Source organism: Stegastes partitus, unplaced genomic scaffold, assembly GCF_000690725.1.
Source record: "Stegastes partitus isolate 25-593 unplaced genomic scaffold, Stegastes_partitus-1.0.2 Scaffold795, whole genome shotgun sequence".
Classification (NCBI taxonomy): Eukaryota; Metazoa; Chordata; class Actinopteri; family Pomacentridae; genus Stegastes; species Stegastes partitus.
In genome coordinates, this window is record NW_007578526.1 from 42,357 (window position 1) to 60,151 (window position 17,795).

A 17,795-nucleotide genomic window follows, 5' to 3' on the forward strand; every position below is an offset into this window, starting at 1 on the left:
TTTATCCCAGCAGATCTGGACAGTTAAGGGTTATGTAAACAGGGATGGAGATTACGTATCAAATATTGTTTATGTCAGCTGGAATCTGCTCTGATGAGCCAACAGGACACATCGACCTGCTGCTGTCCTTGCTTCATCCTTCCCTTCCCATTTATCTCCTCCAGGCAGAGTCAGCATTTAGAACATCAACAGGAAAAATTGTCTTCACCTCACGAGCAAAAAGTATTCCTAAAGCACGCAGGAGGAAAAGTAAGGTTAAAAACATTTATTTAAACACTGTACAATCTTCACATTTTCCTTTCAAAGAATTGCTACTCGTCCACAAAGTGACATCATGTGGCGTTTCCATTTGCTGCATTCATATTTTAAATGTCCATGTAACATGTTTTAAAGGAGATGAGTTGATCAGCAATAAGGAGCTTTAATGGTAGGTGACCTCAGACTGTCAAGTAAAGATAATAAACCTCTCTGGAGTTGCAGCACACTGCTGTGAAGCACTCGCATCTCCTTGACAAAGCGAGTCCTTTGGCTCACCTTCAAAAAGCAGGAAAAGCTGTATGACATTAATCAGACAGAGCGTCTCACAGGTTGTCAGTCGTCCACTCTGCGAACCCCTCGCCTGTTTGACCATCAACATCGGCACATGTGAGATCCGATCCAGGCGCAGCACTTACAGTAATTGAGTAATGCCCCCTTTCAGAAAGCCTCATTAAATTCTCAGTACCACCCTGTGTTCCCGGACATGGCTGCTGAATGACTAGTCAGCACCGACGTACAGAATTTTTCTTAGGGGTCTGTGCACAAGGAGAATTAGAGGTTGAGAGGTAAAATGATTGTGGACACATTCTAAATTCATGGGAAAATGCAGTATCTATTAATGAGCATCTAGTCCATTAAAAAGTACAATTAAAAACTAGCATGTCTACAAACAGCTATATATATATATATTACATTTTAGTCACTTCAAAGTTTTAAATATTATTTCAGTGTACAGTTGACCTGATGAGCTTAAGTGCTGCTCATTGTCTCGCAGCAGGATACGCAGCTGCAAAGTCAAAGACTTGCTACTCCAAGTGCATCTTTAATGTAGAGGTTCTTCCAGTTCTTAAAAAAAAAAAAAAAAACAGTCAGGACAATTATCAGTGCTGAACCTCAACAATCTGTACCACAGTCCTTGAAAATGCTGCAGGGTCCCTTTCGTCCCCGCACAATGAGGCGGATGGTGTTGACGGCTGAAGGACGGTGTGCAGATGCGACTCGTAGCTGGTGTCGTGCATCCAGGGACACGGCCTGTGGAGCAGTTCTTTGTCGAGCTCACAGTTGTGCTCGGCGGGCGTCAGGGGCGTAGCTGTGGTCGGACCCAGCCGTGACAGCAGGTCGCAGTCCCAGTCAGACTCTGATGATGACGGACACAGCGTGGCCATGTCTGGGATGAGGGCTGACTCGATGGAGACCGAGGTAGAGTGCGATTGCGAACGCTGAGAGTCTTGACTGGAAAACGCACGGTGAGGTTTAACGCTGGGAAAGTCCTGTGGAGGATCAAAGACCCTCGCTTTTGAGGACAGCAGGCATGACGACTGATCGGGAACGGAGTCAATTGTGTTTGGTGCCTGAGTGAAATTCTGTACAGTAGGAAAACAAAAGGTGGTGTGAGTCTGTTTCAAACCAAGCATATCCACCGTGCTTGTATTAAATGTCGAAGAGTCATTTAAATTAGGACAAGGCTGTCTTATCTGATAAGAGGCCTTGTCAAATAATAAACAGTCTTCGGTCGTTGCCATATTGTCACTTTGTGGTTGTGCAGATTTAAGCCCTTGTCCAGTTGGGCTACGACTGCACCTAAATGCTACTGTCCTCCTCCTTTTGCTGCAGCTCTGCTCAGGGCTGGCGGATCGACAGCGCTTTTTGGGGTTTGGTGCCGCAGTTGACTGTCGAGGGAGGGAACGAGATCTACATGACGACAGCGCGGCACGTTGCAGACCTCGTTTAGAACATCTGAGTTCACTGAGTCCAACAAGAGCTTCTTGGTTTGATTCCTTCGCTCCCTCTGCATTGGTCACAGACACAGAGATGGGAAGTGGGCTGGAGAGAGGATCTGTGACAGCTGAGACAAATTTGGACACAGTCTCTGCAGTGTTCATTTCACAAGTTTGTCCTTCCACAGTCTCCTCTGCGGTGTACTGTTGAGGACTGAGGACAGGGGGCTCTGAGTAAGGATTTTGTACATCCATACTGTAGGAACAATAGGGGACTTGTGGGCTGAGGACCGGAGGCAGAGTGTACGGGTCAGGGAGGCAACAAGGAGCACTAAGGCAGGGGGAGATAAGCTGAGCTTCAGGCTGTAAGTTTGGTAAGTCCTGGGTTTGTGGTTCAACATTCAGCACAGGCATGGCTGGGCTTGATGGTTGGATATCAGGGAACTGGCAGTCTGTCTCAGGATTGAAAGACCGAGTGTCAGCAGGTAGAGTTGCTGGATTTGGGATGGTAAGCTGAACTCCTGGTGAAGGACTGGCAGGGCCAAAGGAGAGAGGACCTCTAGTAGGGCTGGAAATGTGAGTATTGAATGCTGAATCTTGTCTCTGCAGGGCCTGAACAGCGTGCTCCGTCTCAGCATCAGTAAGAGGCTCCAGTTCGCAAACATCATGGACAGGCAAAGGAGTTGGTGGTCTGGAGAAGAAGACAGAATATAATCAATTTAAACCAGATTAAAAAAAAAAAGACTAAAAAAAAAACTTTGTGAGTAACATTCAAAGCTGACCTGTTCAGCATTTCTTCCGATTCCTGAGGCGGATTGGGGTTGAATTCCGGAGACATTTCGGCCACTAGTTGATCCACTGTGCTGTAGTTGGAGGGATCCAACACAAAGGCGCGGTGCTGGTCTGACTGTAAGTGCTTCAAGAAACCAGAAAGGACCACATTTAATAGTGAACAAGAAATTATTATATGCTAAGGAGAAAGAGAAATCCTGAAAGAGCCGCACCTCGTCCAGATTAGTGAAAGGCTGATGACAGCATTCGCAGTAAGACAGGTCCTTTTTGCGTGGCCGCCAAGGTGAAGGGTTACAACTGAGCGGGGTTTGGGATTTGTCCTGGGTGCTGCTTTCAACTTTCTTTTTCCTATTTACAAAGAACAAATAATAAATTCACCATCACACATTTTAACTGCATCAAACCAACTTTCCAAACAGACTGCTGTTTAATACCTGTTTTATGTTTGTTTGCTATTAATCCCAGACAAAAGATAAGCGTGAATCCACACAGTCTGTCAGAACTATAGTGGTCTCTATAATTCAAACAATTGTTGTAGTACAAACCTTGGTTTACTTTCTCCTTGCTCTGCCCGTTTATCAAACCGAGGAGGAGGAGGAGATTCAAAGGGACTGAATCGGCCCAAGTAGCACAGAGAAGGGAACGTCATTGACTGCATATGCAAAGGCTTGTATTTCCTGGATATACGGAAGATCAACAGAAGAATTAAAGGTAAAAATGCAAGTTAAAAATGGTTTTGAATCAAAACATGAGGGCAAATGAAAATGCACTGTAATGATGCTGGAAACCTGAACGCGAATTGAATAATTTGACCTTCACTATTATCATGATTGAAATATTTTTGAACTGAGAATATTTCTGAGCACTCGTGAGATTACACATCTGACCTCGCCTCCAGCGAGGCTTCCAGATGTCATGGGTTCAATATCTCAAAGCAATGGCCTACACATTAGCCAGAGCACTTCAATTAACTGTAATGAGAAGGTGAATGATAAGACCTGTTAGCACATAGTGGTCCCCTGCAGGAACAGCCAGCGGAGCTTGCAAAGCCTCATCAAATAGAAATTGTATCCGCTTGGGTTCTGGGCTCCTGGGGAGCAGCTTCACTGAGGGGGGCTTGTCACATTACATGATGGGACTTCTTAACAAGTTCAATTAAGAAAATCATCCCAGGGCTGAAATGCACACCTCCAGAACTAGCGCCCAGTGGGGTAGGAAGGGCAGAAACAATGGGACAGATCACTGCCATCCATTCACTGTCGGTATGCTCGACCTGCAAAAAGGATCTAATCTGATATTGAACTGCCATTGCATGAGCCTGCACAGGCCAAAAGGCATCCCCTTTGCCTTGCTGAATTCTAGCTCCTCTCTCTTGATTGACTGGAATTAAAAATGGAGGAATAAAGAAGCGGACCGGGCTGTCTCGGTAATATGAGAAAGTTTTGAGGGATTCCTGAGCTCGAGAGAAACTTTCTCCTCCTTAAGTGTACTGTTACTCTCAGATTCAAACCCCTCTCCCCTGTTAAGGAAAAAAATAAATAATCAATAAACGTAAACTACACTGAATGACAAGTGGCACTCACCTGCTCGAGTCTTCGATTTTAAGATAAGGAGACCTCAGAGCTGCAGCTGTGAACAAGAGGCGTGAGGAAAAACAAGGAAAACATTTAATGAACCAAAACAAATGCAGCACACCTTAAGAAAAGAGTGAGCATTGTGAAGAAACACGCATAACTGAGGTGCATAAACTAACCTTTGACAGCTGGTGAACCTTGCTTGCTGTTAGCCTTCTGTAGTTTAAAAAAAGCAAAATACATCACTATTAAATAACAATCAACATTTTTTTAATATTTTCTTATTATGTTTTGAACCCTTAAATATCCTTGCTTCTAATAAAACCTTTATGTTTGAACATTTGTGTTGTTTCCAGCTCAATCGTTATTTATTCATTTGACTTTCCTCCCTGTAAAATATAAGATCTGCTATATTTGGATACCTGATGGGAATGATGTGAGAAGACAATCAGCCCAAACCCTTACCTCTAGCCTCTTATGTTTAGCACTGAAGCTCTCTCGAGACAGCTGTTTGAGATAAAAGAGGACATCTGATACCACATTAAGGAAGAACACGTCAAGTATCAATCAAAAAACTTGCTGTTTTCCCAGGTGCTCAGTCCAAAACAAGGTACATATTTAGCAGTTACACAAGTAGTTTCAACACTGTACACTTCTAAAAAAAAAAAAAACAAAAACATACCCTTTATAGAATTTAAGAGACTTAGAAAGGCACTGAACCTCCCAGTTTACCAGAAGGACTCCACATTTCTATGCCGGTTCACAAAAGACTGCCTCGACTACCAAGATGCAGCAGAACAGGACAAATCATGAGAACTCACTTGGTGCCATCTGCTGCCTACAGAGGTTCACTGCACTTTAATCATGGTTTGTTGTGGAATTCCTCTAATAAACACTGAAGTTAGTCAAAAGGATACCGTCCACGTACAAAATCTTCACTCCCCACGATCGAGCGTTGGACAGAACACTGTTCCCCTGCAGTCGCTCCTACAAGACAAATCCAACAGAAGCAAGACACCAGTGAGAGTCAAGATATCAAACTACGTCTGTCCAGTCTAAGATCACAACCCACGAAAACTTAAAGCCCACAGTTGATAGATAGATAGATAGATAGATAGATAGATAGATAGATAGATAGATAGATAGATAGATAGATAGATAGACTTTGTCTGTCCCAAATAGTGACAGAAATTCTCCTTTGACGAGGCTCCAATAATAAAAATACAACACATAAAAACACACTTGTACAGACTTACTTGTACAGACGTCTAAAAGAATTGTTAAAAAGAAATAGCAGCCGACAAACTGTACTGTTCAGTGTCTTATTTCATTTTGTTCAGGGTGGTTACTGCAGTGGGAATGAAGGATTTTTTATAGCTGTTTTTGCAGGTCAGTGGGACTTTGTGACGTCTGCAAAATAAAGCACGTTAACTTACATTATTGCGAATGGCCTTTTCAAGCAGAGCCTTCCCTCGGCTGCCACAAGCCTGTGGAGACAAACATAGTTCAGATAAACAGTATAATTCATTCTGGCTTCTACTCCACTAACACCTGCTGGATCATTGTCAAAACGAGTTATTGATGAAAATAAAATCAATAAATATTTGGCATCTTTTTTCATGAATTTACAGCAATATTTAAATAATTCACAAAAGCATATTCATCTGTATCGTGCCACCAGATAGTAGTTAAGTTGGATTTTTTATTTTTTTTAAATGATTACAATAAATACATTTATGGTATTCGATCATTGATCCAAAGCTTGAGAGGTGGCTGTACAAAACCGTTGTTGGTAATGCTCAGTACCATTGGTCTAGAGGTTCCTGGTCGCTGTTTGTCATTGCTGAGGCCACTCTCCTTCTGCTTAATCGGCTGTTTGGTTTCTTCACTGTTCCCCTTTGCTTCTCCCTTGGTACCCGCACACTTCTCCTCCTTCAGGCCCTCTTGGTTTCCAGTCACAACGAAGCTTACATCCTTGTGCAGGAAACTTTCGACTCTCTTCAAAAGGAAAAAAACAAACAAAATCTGCTCATGAGTTTTTGCTGGGAGACACTGCTCATTATCAGACCTTTATCTTTGATTGTTAAAAATACTAACGTAAGAAAAAGCAGGTGTATAATTGAAGAAACCAGTTTTGGTTGCATTTTTTTTTTGTAGCTCCAAACAGGCTTTTGGGGGTCCAGCCAACAGTAAGCATGATTAGTTTATGTCCAGTAAAGGCAAAGAATCTGTGTTACCGTATGGCATTTGATCAACAAAAATGTCTAATATGTTTGAATGAATGAAATCCCTACTAACAAAACCGTTCTAAATAGTTAGTTCTTAATTCTTGTGATCTTGGCGCTGGATGGTTTTCCTTTGGGCCGGCTAAAGCTTCTTTGGAGTTTGCCAAAAAGATCCTCTATGCAGGAATAACCCAGGGTTCGATGTTGTCAGCTTACAGTCCGACTACTCCTTCAGAGCACTTTTGATTGAATTAATCGTATGATGTGATCAGATCACCTCTTTCAAAACACAGCTACAATACCACATTTTTCCTGAAATTGATCAGGTAAAAACGTTTTGCAAATCATTCAGATCACAGCCTAAATCAAAACCTGATAACATTCCTTGTCCATAAACTACAATAAACAATGGTGGTTCACTTTAGGGGCTGTAAAACTACAGAACGGCACACACGCTTACCCCTCCTAGAAGTGATATGGCCTCCAAAAGCAGGGCTGTCGGCCGTTTCTTCACATTGTCCAGGTAGAAGGTCTTCCCCTCCAGCTTCTTCTCCCCAGGACAGAGTTTTCCCAGAAGCCCTCGCTCCTTTAAATGCTGCTGGGGCTGCATGATCCTGGTGCAGTAAAGGAGCTCTCTGCTTCTTCACACCAAGACACCAGGATCCTACATACAAGATCAAAACAAGGTCTCCTTTCAAGAACCAAATGAAAGCAATAATCATTTCTAACAACAGTTTTGACAAAACGTGTCCAACTCGTTGGAATACAAGATCCACAAAGCCTTACTTCAAACTACTATATCAGTCTAAACTTATTACTTATCATTATTATTATTATATTACTTAGTACTTATTATTTAATAGGCTTTTTCTTTATAAACCAGGACCTGAGTACTTATTTCGTGCAACGGCATGTGAACGTGAGCTGGCATGACAAATAAAGTTCCTTAAATTCTTGAAAATCATGTGTTTCTAACAGTTAAACATCATCTGTTGTTTCTGAAATGTCAAATTGAAGTAGGTTTTTATAAAAGACGTTATTTAAAACAATATTGTAGCAAGTTTAGCCTTGCCATCCAGCAGAAGGAGCATGTTGCTATAGTTTACCATCCAACCACAGCTGCGCAGTTTGAGCGTCAAGCTAGCCACACTGCTAGCCTGGCAGCTCGCACACTTAGCTGCGAGTGCTAGGCTTTAGCTTCCTTAGCTGGGTTAGCTTTCCTCAAGTTGACGACAGAACGCGTTAGTCAAAGTAGCTGGTTTAAAGCCTTCTGACGGATCGTCGGTGGCAAAATAACGAACGACTGCTCACTTACGTTTCGTCGCGGTGCTGCAGCGCTGCGATAAACAAATAGCTGCTATCGGTTCATCGAAAGCTGGTGGAGATGTAACCGCCGCTTTTTCAAAAACACTGGCGGAGAAGTGGACGCACAGCCGACGTCAAATCCGGCACCACGCTGCCTTCAGGTGCTTTATAAAAATACACTGGATTTAAATTTCTAAAGGCTGCCCGTGTGTCTGACTTTTTAACTCATTCAGTTCTGTTTTTAAGTTAAATGCAAAATTCTTCTCATTATAAAGCTGCTCCTGACACAAGCTACCATGAACTTTGTCTTGTATTTTCAAAGTCGATTTTTGCAGTTATGAGTTTTACGTAAGGTCCTGACAGTATCCTGAACGCAGCACAAGTCATTTTCTATGTAAGTAAATTTTAGTCTCTGGTTCTTCTAGTTTTTGAAGCTAACACATTCACCTTTTCCTGCTTGATGTAAATAGTGTGGGATAATATCTATGGGCTATTTGAAGCATTCATGTATATATGAAAATAAATGGTAAAAGTACAGCTCTTCTCCTCTGAACAATTACATACAAACCACCAAAGAGAATAAACTGACTACTGATATTTCAATAAGCACTGAAATGTGTACGAAAATAACATGTTAAGAAATAATATCTGAGGTTGTTTTCACCTCCTGTAACTGTCAAAAAGTTGGATTAATTTTGTTGTCGTGACAATGTTTTTGCATTTTTGCACAGACAAAAACAAAATGATATGACCATGCATGGGTGCTTTAAATTATTTATCTACTGAATGCAAATAGTGTCCTTAGTTCTTCAATACAAGCACATTAACAGATCAGTAATTATTTCTCAATTTATTGTTTCATCAGATTGTGTGATTGTACCAGCCCAACAGGCTGGTTAAGGTTATGTGAGCAATGTCTGTGATCCTTATCCAAAGAAGAACCAGGTTCTGGGTCATGGGCTACTACAGTCATAGGATCATATTGATCATTTAGCTGGGTGTTGTACTCATGCTTATAGATGACAGCTACTCATTGTGATTCCTTTATAACAAGATAAGATATACAAGGACCTCTGGCATTTTAAAACTTGCCAACGAACTAACTTTTACACAAAAATACATTTAATATTGTGAGAATTGCAACTAATAAGGCTAAAAAATAATGCAATAAAGATTAAAAACAGAAACAAAAAATGCTGAGCAATGCCGGGTTTATTATCTAGTGTAACATTTCTATCATGTCAGCTTTAGTGGCTTGCTTGAGAGTTCTATTTGGAACACTAGTGGCTCTTTAAATAGGTTGTAATTAAAATATATTGCCTCAAAATACTGCACTTGTCAGCAATGTTTGTCTTCTCTTTTAAAATGAACATGTGCATTTAAAAGTGTGCTTGTCCTGCAGTGGGTAAAATGTGATTTCAAAACCTAATACACTCAATTACCGTTGCATTAACTACCAACATATAACGCTGAGCACAAGTGCTGAAACAGCTTTACCTGCCGAACCCTCACTGAAGGAGAAAAGACAGGATGTTGTAAAGGACAAAATTTTTTCTCTCCCCATCCTGTCCAGCAGAGGGCGATGTGATTCTAAATACTGAAGCTTAATTTAGACCAATATACTCACACTGACTTTAATAATAATACTGTACACCCAGGCTTGACACCTAAATTGTTGAATGTAAGACAAGGACCATAAGACAAATACAAATTCTTTATTTAAAACATGCACTTCTTGTTCATAAAAATATTTTTCTCAAAATGAAAAACTGGCAGTGCAAACAAACGGCCCTACTGGCATTTTAGTTTGAAAATATGTAAATTAAAGTATGTCAGTGACAAAGAATTGTGTATACCGGGTCTAACGGACTAACAGTTGAGAAAATGTTCACAGCATAACCTTGTAATAAAAACGTCAAAAATGATAATAGCTTGACAGTAAGACACTAACAACAGCTCGAACATCAGGGACAAACATTGCCAAACATTTCCATTTACCAATACGTTTCACAATCTGTCAAACATTTATGTCAGAACTTTTTTTCTCTCTTCAAAATCAGCAGAAAGGCTGTAAACTTACCAACTGAAAATATGGCAAAACTACCAGTTTAAACATCCATCCATTCATCCATCCATTATCTATACACCGCTTAATCCTCACTAGGGTCATGGGGGGCTGGAGTCTATCCCAGGTGACTCAGGGTGAAGGCAGGGGACACCCTGGACAGGTCACCAGTCTATCACAGGGCTACACTTGGAGACAGACAACCAAGCACACTCACATTCACACCTACGGACAATTTAGAATCACTGATTAACCTCAACATGTTTTTGGACTGTGTGGAAGGAAGCCAGAGAACCCGCAGAGAACCCACGCTGCACGGGGAGAACATGGAGACTCCACGCAGAAAGATCCCGGGTGTCCTCACCGGGATGCAAACCGGCGACCTTCTATCTGCGAGGCAACAATGCTAACCACCGCCCCACCTTTGCAGCCCTCAGCTTAAACATACGTCCTTTTAATTTTTCTTCATGGCTTTGGAAGACAGTCGCTCCACATTAAAGATGGTTCGGTAGAAAAAACAAAAAACACTTTTGCATATTCAGAAACAACCGTATTGTTCCAAGCTTCAACCCCCTGATGGTAACAAAACTATTCACACCGACAGCAGGAGGTCCTGTTTTTAGTCTATAGTGCTTTTATAAAGAAAAAAACCCAACTTTGACTGTTGAACAAAAAGTGCTGCAGAGTCAGCATGAAGCAGCTCTTTGACTGTCTGAGTAAGGCACTATAGATTACAGCATGGACGCGTCTTTTTAATTACGGCACCAAGATCTTACAGAAAACCCTATGAAAATATATTCTGTTTTGATAGCTTTGCTCCACTGCAATGCAATGCTGTTACATTTGCAACAGAGCTAAATGCCATTTTGTGCCACAGTCACATTATTTTCAACCGTTTCTTGCAAGTTGCTGTTCACATGTTAGTCGCAGGGTCTAGTTTCTTTCACCGCTCAATGCACAACACTAATACTAAAACTGTAAAGCACAAGTTTAGACTTATTGTAGTTAGGCCATGACTATTTTGTGTTTCTCCCAGAGGTGTAAAGGCTGCTTTTAGACCAACATTATACTTGAAATAACATATTTTTAAACAACTAAAGACAAAATTTTGCATACCTTTGTAAACTGTAAGGATATCTTGCATAAAAAAACCCCATCAATCTCTAATATAGCTGCATTAATCATGCTGTTTACTAGCAGAGAAGACATTTACCTTCACAAATGTGTGGTAAACTGTTTGGTTTTCATTGGTCAGCTTTGGTTTTCAGATATTTTCACTTATTATTTTCATTGCATGATGATTATTGAAAACACAGACAATTGGGTTGGCCTGCCTTGTTATATAAAGATAGATATAATAAAGCAAATACTGTGTCTGCTGAGGCTTTGCATTGTTTCAAGAATAACACAAAAAAATAACAGTCTGTGTTTTAGATCCACTCAGAGCCCTTTATCACTCCATATTTGCTGCTGCTGCTGGTGCCGCTGCTGCCTCTGTCTGTGTCCGCCTTGCTGGAGGCGTGTCTGGAGGCCTGCCGGTGTTTGCGTTCGCGGTGAGGCTTGCTGTGGTTATTACTGTGGCTCTGCAGCTGGCTGTAGGCCTGACTGTCAACCTCCAGCTTGTTCTGAGGCTGACCGATGTCCTTATGAACACCTCTGGGGGCCTCTCCCGTCCCAGCTCTGCACAGGTTTTCATCGTTATTGGTGTACTGCTGACGCTCCTCTTGTGCAATATTCACGTGGTTCTGCCGACATGCCATCTTGGAATTGGTGAGATCGGTGATGGGTAGCGGTTGGTTGTGGTTTCCTGTAGGTACCAGAAGAGGCTTTATGGCGATGTTGTAACCCGGTGGAGCCGACGGTGGGTTCCAAGAACAGGGGTAGCTGCTGTAATCGTCTGCGCTCAATCCTGCCTCATTGAGAGCCACTTGTCCTCTCGTCAATCTGTACAGCTCATCGTCGGGGAGCTGCACCCGGCGGGAGCGGATTATTTCACAGATGGTACCGATGCCCAGGTGAAGCATCTCCCATATGTTGAGCGCCAGACAGAGCAGGGAGACCGTGTACATGATGAGGAGAAAGATGGTTTTCTCAGTCGGCCGCGACACAAAGCAGTCCACGCTATGAGGGCAGGGCAGGTCCGAGCAGACGTAGGTGGCAGGTACAGCAAATCCATACAGGGCATACTGTCCACATAAGAAAGCCACCTCCAGCAAGGAGCGGATCAACAGCTGGATGACATAGATACGCATCAATCCATCCTCTTTAATACGCTGACGCCCATCATGGCGGACCTTGACTTTACCTTGTCTGTCACCACCGCCTCCTTTTGCTGCTCCCCCACCGTCGCTCTCCACCTCTGTCATTTCATAGATCATTGGGTCTTCCTCGTTATCATCCTCCGCCTCCTCAATGCCCCTGTGCTGCTTTCTGCCCGCCAGATAGTGCTTCTTGGGTTTCCTTCGTGAAAATCCATTCCCTCCCCCGCTGTCGGCCTGCTCCTCGGCCCGAGCGATCTTGTTGACAGCGTAGCCCAGGTACATGAGCGACGGCGTGGCCACCAGAATGATTTGGAAGACCCAGAAGCGGACGTGCGAGAGCGGAGCGAAGGCGTCGTAGCAGACGTTCTCACAGCCCGGCTGGCCAGAGTTGCAGACAAACTTACTCTGCTCATCGTAGTAGATGGACTCACCTCCTACGGCTGTCAGCACAATGCGGAAAACAATGAGGACAGTGAGCCAGATTTTGCCCACAAACGTGGAATGGTTGTGGATTTCTTCCAGCAGGCGAGTCAGGAAACTCCAACTCATGGTAGTGGCAGGGAAACTACAGTGCGAGGCAACATACACCTTCTGCTACTGTCCTGTGGAGAGAACAGAAATGATTGTGAGGAAAATGTCCACATTATACTCACAATTCATTCATTTAGCTAAACCAACCTATAAGGAACATAGGAGGTTGTTACATCATCTCTATACCAGCTGCCAAGGGCAACTGCATTGTAGTTTTTTTTTTTCCTTTCTCATACGGCAAAACATCCAGTCCAGCATTGTTGTGGGAGTGCAGCTGAGAACTGTGAGACCTTTAGTGTCAAGAAAAATAACACAGGCTTCCTACACAGTATTAACAGACGTAGAATGAGGTTAAAAAAAAAAAAGTCTATACACAACGAGCTCTACAAAAACTAAACCACACACATGTCAAGGTGTAAAAAGTTGCCTCCAGATACTTCTCAGGACCAAAGCACAGGATTCATACAGTAACAGATTAGGAATGGGATTAATAACAAATGTATTTACACACACACACTCAAACCAGTGCTTTATTTTGGGAAAAGCTAAGAGTTTTTTGGACCATTTGAGTATGATGAGGCAATTAGGGCAATGATGCTAGTTTACTGAGGCTTTGTCTCTTTAGCTAACTTACTAATTAGGCAAACACCTCTACATGCAAACGCAGAGTTTACACTGATAACGTTAACTCACAAGCTACAAAAAATCAAGCATTCAGAACAATCATCAACTGAATTCCTGCACAAAGTGATCAAAATGTGCTCTAAAGTGCTGCTCCCACTCATCTCTGCAAAGAGTCAACCTTTTCTAGGCAGCAATGTTCAGCAGTTCAGGTTGGATATAAAACAGTTAGCGTCAGGTTTTACGTTAAAATGAATTGATCCAAATTGACAGTTTTGTCTTGACAAAAAAGGTGCTCCTCCTAACCTGCCCTACAATTTTATAAATGACCTGAATAGTAAAGTTGCTCTAACCAGTGACCTCTTTATTGTAAAATATGTTTTCCATTTAAAGACAAGCAAATTATCGGCCCAGAAGCCACTGAAACAATCTTAAAGGCATTCCAGCCGTCTTAACAGTCTGATATGAAGACAGAGGGGGGAAAAAAAAGATGATTTATTAATCTGTCTTTTTGAGTATGTCTCTCAGTGTGTCTCTTTCCCACACGCAGAATAAATAGGCCAGTATTCATTCTCCAAACAAAGACGCTGCACACTCTTCTTATTGTATTCACAAAGCTCCGCTAGTTGGCACGCAGGGCTATGAGCACTTAAGTCTTCTGCAGGAGGCACACCTCCCTCCAAACACAGTTGCTGTGATTTGTAATGCAGTGCAGGCAAAGTGCTTTGTCTTTTCTATACATGGTTATCAAGCGGCGCATTTCTGCACAATAATAACACTTTTATCCTTCTTCTTTTAATAGCTGTGCCTTAAGGCTGGAGTCTAAACACACCCCTGGCAATAACACACAAAGGAAAGAGTAATGATGACACTGGAATGTCTAACCATAATTGCTATTGTTAACTGAACTCCCCTGATAGGTATTTTATTTGACATTATTGCTATGGCTGATCATCCAGATGTTCCATACACTACAAATGCTCTCATAAACTACAAACCGATGATACGTACTGTATTTGCGCTGGAGAATGAGAGCTGATGCGCTAAAACCAGTTCTAGTCGTCCATTCATCGATTTTAAAATATATATATTTAACTAAATTACGCTATGTCACACATAGCGGTGCATTAAAAGGCAGGAGAAGGCCAATAACGAACAGTAAACGGATTCTCACTTTAAATACTTTAATCCTCTAAATTGTGAGGCATTTACTGCCATCTATATATTGCTGTCAAATGTGCATTAACCCTAAATGCAGTCACCATTTATCCCCACCGAATGTGACGGGTATTTATACTGTAAAAAACTGATTAACTAAAGTAAAGCCATTAATTGATTGTCCATAATGGCAACACATTATCTTACTAATATCACACATTAGGGGCTACTTAACATTACTTTATAGCGACAGCAATGCGCAAGCTGTGATTTACACACAAATTATATTACATGGATATTTCAGAACTAAAAAATTAGGTATATTAGGTTGTTTACATACTAATCTACAGAGCAACAGCAGCACATAGAAAAAAACCCAAAGTATAGAACCACGCAGTACTCCTACAGAACGCACAGATTTCTTTATCCGCTACATTTCTTTTTTTAATCAGTCCACAATAAAAATATTTTTATCCACTGCTGAACTAGAACATACTGCAGCTAACCCAGAAAAACCTCTGTTTAACCTGAAGACACCCATCTGCTCAAATCTCACACTGCAGACGCCGCGTGTGACGGAAAAGGTCTAGACAATCTGCACATGTGATGCGTGTTTGAGTGTGTGCGCGTTTGTGTACGTGAGGTCGGAGGGCTCCTTAGAATAGTGTGTATTCAAACAATACGTCTCCTGTGCTGCTGGTATTAAATGCACTTTACAGTCATTTACCCACGAGGGACGGAGACCGGGGCAAACACAGTCAGGTGATATAGGAACACGCCTGATGTTGTTGTCGTACTGTCTGTGTGACATCAGTTGTGTTACTATAATGTTGTCAGAAAACTATTCTTTCAGTTTTGATCTATATGTAAGTGAGGAAGAGTCTGTTATTGTCACTGAACACGTGAAGAAGTGACAGAAAATTAATTAGCAACAATCCTGATAATAGTTAACAGATTAAATTGTTTAAGATTTGCTTTGTATCACGCTACACTGAATATTGTGGACATCAGCATCTCAATCATACTGTTATCTTTAATAGGTAATACAATAACTTAAATAATAATAAAAGGTTTGTTGGGGTTTTGGGAGTGAGGGCACTGCTTTTATGTTTTTTTTCCTTTTCCTTTAGCTCTGTAAAGCACTTTTTGTGTTCCATTTGTATGAAAAGTACAATAAAAATAAAATTTAACTGACCGATTGAGAGGTTGGTCTGATACACTACATCAGCGGGGACTCATTTATCCAAATACGAAACTCCTCCACAAGTCCAGACTAAATCTGTTATTACAAAAGTGCAAATTCATTGTATGAGTGCATACGCAGGACTCTACGCACACAAAGTTTCTCGCACTGAGTCAGCCCGACACACAAAAAAAACCCCAGGTCCAGCTGCTGATAACACAAGAGTTACAACACTGTCTAAGGCCTCTCTCTGTGAAGAAAAAAGAAATGGTTTGACTCTCTCATTAAGAGTCACGTGCCCTCTCAAACTGCACATCTGGCCGTGTTGTGTAATGTACCATTTGGAGGCCCTGTAGCAAAGCTATCACCACCCAAACACAAAGGTAAAAAAAAAAAGAAATCTCAAGACACAATCCCTCACATTGCTCATTTTCAGCTCATCAGCAAAGCAAAACATGCTGCGGCACAACACAAGTATTCACCTCACACAAAACATCGTTAGGTCTAATTGATCCTCTTGCATGAAAGTAAAGACAGACTCAAAATGAAGTGTTATCAATAAATGCTCTAACCGAACCCTGGGGTGTTTCTGACAGCTGGTATGTTGTTTGTATCTTGTACTTGGTCAACTTGAGAACAAGGACAGACTGTTTGTCACAAGCACTGAGGTTTTGTGGTTTCTGCTGACAGGACCTGGTGGCGAATCTATTTCTATTTCAGCTTTTGTACAGGTTTTGATTACATTTTACTCACCAAACAACAAACTCCCACATCGACACACCAGTCGGGGAAGCAGCCTAAGCGCACGTGATCCCCCAATTTTGAGATAATTATTTTAAAGAGAAAACAGCACCTCGGCCTCCCAACGTGAACACGAACAAATGGGTGAATAAACATGTGTTTGGATAATTACCTTTAAGTTATTGTGGCCAGATTTTTGGGATAAACACATCATGTTAAACACGTATGTACCAAACCAGAGCTCTGAACCAGAGTTGTCAACACTTTTTCTGGCACATACCTCTGTAAAAGCCCTTAATTTAGTGGTAGGAAAAACAGAACATAAACCTCACACTTATGCCTTAACGTAAAACTCCTTAGTCTAAAAATGTAGCTACAGCCCTGTAGTCAGGGTTACAAGCAGCGCCACATCGAAAGCCTGTAGGTGGTATAGTGCACTTTCTCCAGATGTCTCCCATCCACAGACCAGCAGCCTCCTGCTTCCTACAGAGCCTGTAAAAGAAACCCAGCTTTGTACATACCTATCTAAGAAGGCTTCAAGCTGTGAACGTAAAGGTCTGTGGTTTCCTTCAAAGCAGTAAAAGCGATGCTCCACCCAAAATCTATCTTCGAGTATGAAACACTCGCCAACTATTAACTTGAAAGGCGACTGTAAAAAGTTTGTAGTTTGCTGACATGGCTCTTTAAGTATTTTTTGGGGGGTATTTTTCCTTGATTAGTCCCACGCTACACAGTAGAGAGCTGGCGGTGGTGGGAAAAATCGAAATAACGAAGGGGGCGATGTGCAGCAAACATCCTCGTTTGGACCTAAACCAGACATGTTGCAACCACACGATCAGCATCTTAAATGCACTTGCCATGTCATATAGACCGAGGAAACGGTTCGGGCTGTTTCAGCGTTGTGTTCGGAAGCCAATCAGTCAACAGGAATTCACAGCAACAAAAGACGCTAGAGGCAGGACTGTCTGGAGAACCCATGAGCACTAATGAGGACTGAATCAAAAAAAAAACTATGACAATAGCCAGCAGTATAAATCGGAGGCAGAAGCCGCCATCACGACATGTCATAGCTGACTTTCTCTAACAGAACAAGAAATAATGTCCTGAGGAAAAGCTCCAAATGAAAGAAGAATTGCAAGTATAGTTACCTAATGTTTAGGTTCAGCGTGGCTTGTCACTGTAACGAGCATTTAAGACATTCAACAGGGTAGCTTTGTGAGCCGTTCATTCAAAGACACACAGAGGATGCAGCATGTGGAACATAATCTGATCAAGCCTCCAGCAAAGAGAGTTGGTTTGTCTACCTGCAAAAAGTCGACAGCAGAACACTATGACTGCATAACCCCTTAAAATGCCCAGTGTA

At 41.9% G+C, this 17,795-nt stretch overlaps 2 protein-coding genes across 2 annotated transcripts; both read right to left on the reverse strand.

The window, feature by feature from the left end:
* Positions 1-250: 250 nt before the first annotated feature.
* dbf4b (DBF4B-CDC7 kinase regulatory subunit) lies at positions 251-7,938 on the reverse strand. Its single transcript, XM_008292218.1, has 12 exons — positions 7,883-7,938; positions 7,028-7,231; positions 6,149-6,340; positions 5,779-5,829; positions 5,260-5,329; positions 4,808-4,872; positions 4,522-4,558; positions 4,352-4,397; positions 3,314-3,445; positions 2,981-3,116; positions 2,759-2,892; positions 251-2,667 (listed from the first exon to the last, which is right to left on the reverse strand). The coding sequence occupies exons 2-12, from the start codon at positions 7,175-7,177 to the stop codon at positions 1,140-1,142; spliced, it is 2,541 nt and encodes an 846-aa protein (XP_008290440.1). The 5' UTR covers positions 7,178-7,231; positions 7,883-7,938; the 3' UTR covers positions 251-1,139.
* A 3,429-nt stretch (positions 7,939-11,367) lies between these two features.
* LOC103364921 (gap junction gamma-1 protein-like) lies at positions 11,368-12,747 on the reverse strand. The gene has a single exon (XM_008292219.1). It carries the CDS (start codon positions 12,745-12,747, stop codon positions 11,368-11,370), a length of 1,380 nt encoding a protein of 459 aa, XP_008290441.1.
* Between the last annotated feature and the right edge of the window lie 5,048 nt (positions 12,748-17,795).

Bases quoted from the DNA above. Each gene is read 5' to 3' on its own strand.
- dbf4b (XM_008292218.1), bottom strand. From the start codon at position 7,177: ATGCAGCCCCAGCAGCATTTAAAGGAGCGAGGGCTTCTGGGAAAACTC. The intron at 5,830-6,148 runs GTACTGAGCATT...TTGTCTCCACAG, and splicing joins CAGGAACCTCTAGACCAATG to GCTTGTGGCAGCCGAGGGAA. The intron at 4,559-4,807 runs GTAAGGGTTTGG...TTTAAACTACAG, and splicing joins CTAAACATAAGAGGCTAGAG to AAGGCTAACAGCAAGCAAGG.
- LOC103364921 (XM_008292219.1), bottom strand. From the start codon at position 12,747: ATGAGTTGGAGTTTCCTGACTCGCCTGCTGGAAGAAATCCACAACCAT.